Raw genomic sequence first — 4,849 nt, 5'->3', positions numbered from 1 at the left:
AAAAAAAAAAAAAAAAGAGGCTTTTCTCTGGTAAAACGGGCTTTGAGATCCACTCTTGTGGATAAGGCGCTAAAACCAGCGGCTGAAACTGTCGTAAAAAATTACAATAGGAGGCCGCTCTCACAAGGGGAGACTACGACGATGGAACAATCGATTTGGACGAAACTTATAGGATCGATAGATGATTATGTGGAGTATTGCAGGGTAAAGTAATAAGACGCACTACTCAAGCATTCGCGAGAAAATCGAATTTGAAAATTTTGATGAAGCTTATGAGGATATTAAATAGGCTGTTTAATCAAAGATCACGTAGCGTAGAGGTAGCGTACTAGGTTAGTAGTGTCGACGCTGCTGGTTCGAGTCTCGATATATTTTTTTTTTTTTTTCAAATGTTACAATATAATCTAAATGTAAGTATTACGTTTTTTATTTATTTATTGCATGTTATAAAAGTGCATTTTTGGTATAAAAAATCCGTGATGTAAAAAATACGATAAAAATACTTAGATTGTTACTAATTTGTGTTCTGTTTGTAAAAAACGGATAAATAATTGTACGCAACATGTAAAAATATATGCAATATGTTTTAAAGCACACACATTTCTTTGTAATATGTGTTGAACGTTATACCTTTGAAAGAAAATATTATGTTCTTGAAAAGTAGAAAACAGACAATGAGTAAACACGAGAAAATTTCCGTTACATTGTGAGAAACAAGATTTCATCCATTTGACTGGTAACAGCGAGAGTAGACAGAAAAGAAGAAAAGTGTGCAGTGCTAATTAAATTGGAAGATACATTAAAATGGAAGGTGTACCTGGTTCTTCATTCCATAGCGGCACGGAATGCGCGAAACCAGCACGACCAATCATAACCATAAAAAGCGAAGGAAAAAAAACTGAAATAACGGAATGGCTATGATTGGTCACGCTGGTTCCACACCTCTGACAAAAATAAGAAGCTTTACAGAGCGTTGATAACCGTTTAATGAGAATTTTCGGAGAGTTTATACGCTTTCAAACTTTATAAGAATGCTTATATAACGCCAAAAGGTTTGAACTCTTTTCGAACGCTTATCAAATGCTATATATAATGTTTTCTAAACATTCTGCAATGCTAAGATAACGCTTTTCACAAAACGCTCAGTAAATAGTGATAAATTTTTGTACAAAGAGTTTGCTGATAGACATTTCAAACGGTTAGCAAATGCTTTTATGAGTAAGTAATAAAAAATATTAAAAACTACCCATTCAAAATCAATTCATTTATTATAACTCAGTTTATTGTAAGAATAAGAAGACTATTGATATATTACATATATTTAATATATTAAATTATTTAATTATATTGAGATAAATTTTATGTAATAGCTTTATGTAATTTAATATATATTACATTATTTAATATAATTACTAATTAGTATATATTTTTAAATTTAAAAATAGCAGTCAGTAATTGCGTAGCAAGTGACACTTTTGCATACAAAAAATTTTCGTATAAATTTAAGAATTGAAGTCTAGATTAACAATTATTAAACACTTACAAACGCTTACAAGTTTATACACAGAGAGAACGGTTTCTTTAAATTTAATAATCCGATTTGTTTGACTCATATTTGTTGCATTCAAATAACATAATTTTATATCAAACAACAATTTTATTGAATGAAACTTTGTATTGTTACGTTATAATAAATCATAATATGAAGGAAATAATATAAGTGCTTGAAATAATTTATTTCAACAAAATTATGTTTTATTAGGATTTTTTCATTAAATAAAGCATTATTTAATGAAAAAATCAATTTTTAACATAAATGTAACAGACTATATTTGATTTAAATATAGCATTATTTGCGACCAAAAATTTGCTCGCGTTGTAAAACTGTACAGACGGCGTCATTAATTCGAAGAATAGGCGCGGGGATCGGAGGGCAAGCGGGGCGTAGCGCCAACGGGCGCCGTACTAACTAACTAGTAGCAATCAGGTGTCCACAACTGGACACCTGATTTTGGGACTAATGGATATTTGGATCAACTGGACTTTTTATGTGATCCCCGCGCCTATTCTTCGAATTAATGACGCCGTCTGTACTTTAAATCATATTTAATAATAATAGAGAAAGAAATATTTTTACCCATTGCAGATACATTGCACTGCACTTTTAATAAAATAATATTTTAAAGAAATAATAAATGAACTGTAAGATAGCTTGAGAATAAGTAGATAAAAATAATCACATTTTAGTAAAGAACAAGTAGTCTTGCGGACTGAGTGCAAGTGCTGCGAATATGACGGAGGCGTCTCGATTTCGAATCCCGCTATCATCTTAGGATTTTTTCAGGTCCGGTCCCTTTTAATGGAATTTATCAGTTGATTGGCGAGCTGACCGGGCTTCCAAAAATTAATTCAAGTGAAATCTCTTAGCTGTGTGAAAGCGCAAGTCGCGAAAAATTCTTTTATTGAATTTTTAGATGTATTTAACTTAATAAACTAGTTTGTTTCGTCTCATGCTTAACGTAAACACTATGCAAACTTTCAGAAACGCTTTATACAAACGTCTTTCAAACGCTGTAGCGTTGCAATTTCCGCTTTATGAACTTTTTACTGACCGTTTCAAAATTTTCTACGAACTTCCACAAAACGCTCATACAAACGTCTCAAATAAACGTTTATAAAACTTCTCATTTTTGTCAGGGACATTCCGTTCTGCTATATATTTGGCCTGGTTTATGCAGGCAAGTAAAGGCCAAAGCACATACTTTTGCATAACGCATAAGACATAAGAATCAACCAATCAAAGCTTTCTAGAACAAGAAGTAGGGATAAAAACAAAAAGCTGGAGTGGTTGATTTTCTTATGTCTTATGTGTTATGCGTTATGCAAAAGTTTGTGCTTTGGTTTTAAGACCTTGGTTAGACCTTGTTTATGCGGGTAATAACTGTTAACTTATGCCGGAACTGGTCATGTCACTAGTGTCATCTATTAAAAAGAATCAGAAAATAATTATCGCGTGTCGTTCAAATGTCAGTCTGCCGCACATATTTTGACAAGTCACACTACGCTTGACATTTGACAGAAGTGTTTGTTTTGGTCGGACGTGTTTTGCGTGTACGGCATACAACTAAAATGAAGATCAAAAATTGCATTTTCGCCATATTTTGCTGTTTTTATTCCGTAAAGGATATAAAACGGCGGACGCTAAGCGCGAAATATGCGCCATGTATGGTACCTTGGCCTTAAGCGCAGACACATGCGAAAGATGGTTTGCTCGCTTCCGTTCCGGAGAATTTAACCTCCAAGATGCACCACGCTCTGGACGGCCAAATTCTGTTGACGACGATCAACTCCTGGCTACAGTGAAGAGTGATCGACACTTAACGACTCGAGAGATTGCGAAGCGCTTCGGCATTTATCATACAACCGTTATGGATCGATTAAAAAAGCTTGGCATGGTGAAAAAGCTTGATGTATGGGCGCCGCACGAACTGAGCGAAAAGAACATCATGGATCGGATTTTAATGTGTGAATCTCTCCTAAAACAAAACTCTCTAGATCCATTTCTGAAACGGATCATCACTGGAGACGAGAAATGGGTTGTCTACAACAACATTAAGCGGCGGAAGTCGTGGTGCGATCCGGGCGAGTCTTCACAAACGGTGGCAAAACTTAATTTGCATCCACAGAAAGTAATGCTATGTATTTGGTGGAACTATAAAGGAGTGCTGTGATTCGAGCTGCTTTCGCAGGGCCAAACAATAGATTCAAAGAAATACTGCGCTCAGCTCGACAAATTGCGCAAGGTAGTGCAAGAGAAGCGGCCAGAATTGTCGAATAGAAAAGGTGTGATTTTCCATCATGACAACGCTCGACCACATACTTCTTTGATCACGAAAAAAAAATTACAGAGTTTTGGCTGGGAAATGATGCAGCACCCACCATATTCGCCGGACCTTGCACCGTCTGATTATCACTTGTTTCGCTCGCTGCAAAACAATGTTGACGGTCATCAATTCGACTCAATAGAGGCCATCCGAAATCACCTCGTTGATTTTTTCGCCCACAAGTCCCAAGGGTTTTACAAGAATGGCATCAAGGCCCTACCGAAACGTTTGCAACAAGTTGTAGATCAAGACGGTCAACACATTATGGACTAAATTAATTTTTATAAATGTCGATTTTGTGTTTAAATTTTATACTAAAAATCCGCAGAACTTTTCCACCAACCCAATATATATTGCAAAATAACCGCTAAACGTTTTATCAACCTTGTGGTAATCATTTTATATATCCGTAAAATATGATTGCGCTACTTATCACGTTGACAAATCGAAATAAACTGTCGATAGTTTCGGTAATTGTAATAATAATTGTAATAATAAACAGATGAAATCACAACACAATACTAATATAACATAAAGGCACGTAACAAAGTAATTGTACGTATGTACATTATCCTCACTTCTTCTATTTTTTCTGCTCTATGCGGCATAAAACCCGGCGCGGCTCATATCCCGGAGTTACTTTATGTAAATTTACATTTTATTTATTGTTCGAAAGCCTAGTTTTTTACAGCATTCGCAACACACTTAATGTTAAAAGCAATACCGCAAGTTAACCTTTTTTTGTTTATAATATATACTTTCACATACAAACTGATTATTTAGAATATTTTACATCATCTCACTTTCAGGGTCAAGAATAATTCTATTCGTTTCTGCGCAAATTTCTCCGAGAGCGTTTCACTCGACGAGCGATCGAGGTGCTCTTTTTTTTTGGATTTGGCGTTAGTGAGCGACAAGGATTTCGCGTCGATTACTGCTGGCGTAGTGCGCCCGTCGGCAGCACG

The 4,849-nt window shown here is 35.2% G+C and overlaps 1 protein-coding gene across 1 annotated transcript; it reads left to right on the top strand.

Moving 5' to 3' along the window:
• The first annotated feature begins 3,428 nt into the window (after positions 1 to 3,428).
• Positions 3,429 to 4,157, top strand: LOC109859758 (histone-lysine N-methyltransferase SETMAR-like). The gene is made up of 2 exons (XM_020438301.1): positions 3,429 to 3,689; positions 3,909 to 4,157. Exons 1-2 carry the CDS (start codon positions 3,429 to 3,431, stop codon positions 4,155 to 4,157), a joined length of 510 nt encoding a protein of 169 aa, XP_020293890.1.
• The last annotated feature ends 692 nt before the right edge of the window (positions 4,158 to 4,849 follow it).

Source organism: Pseudomyrmex gracilis, unplaced genomic scaffold (assembly GCF_002006095.1).
Source record: "Pseudomyrmex gracilis isolate BER0280 unplaced genomic scaffold, ASM200609v1 scaffold_284, whole genome shotgun sequence".
Lineage (NCBI taxonomy): Eukaryota > Metazoa > Arthropoda > Insecta > Hymenoptera > Formicidae > Pseudomyrmex > Pseudomyrmex gracilis.
Note: the sequence above shows the minus strand (reverse complement) of the source record. Positions and strands in the feature narration are given on the sequence as shown.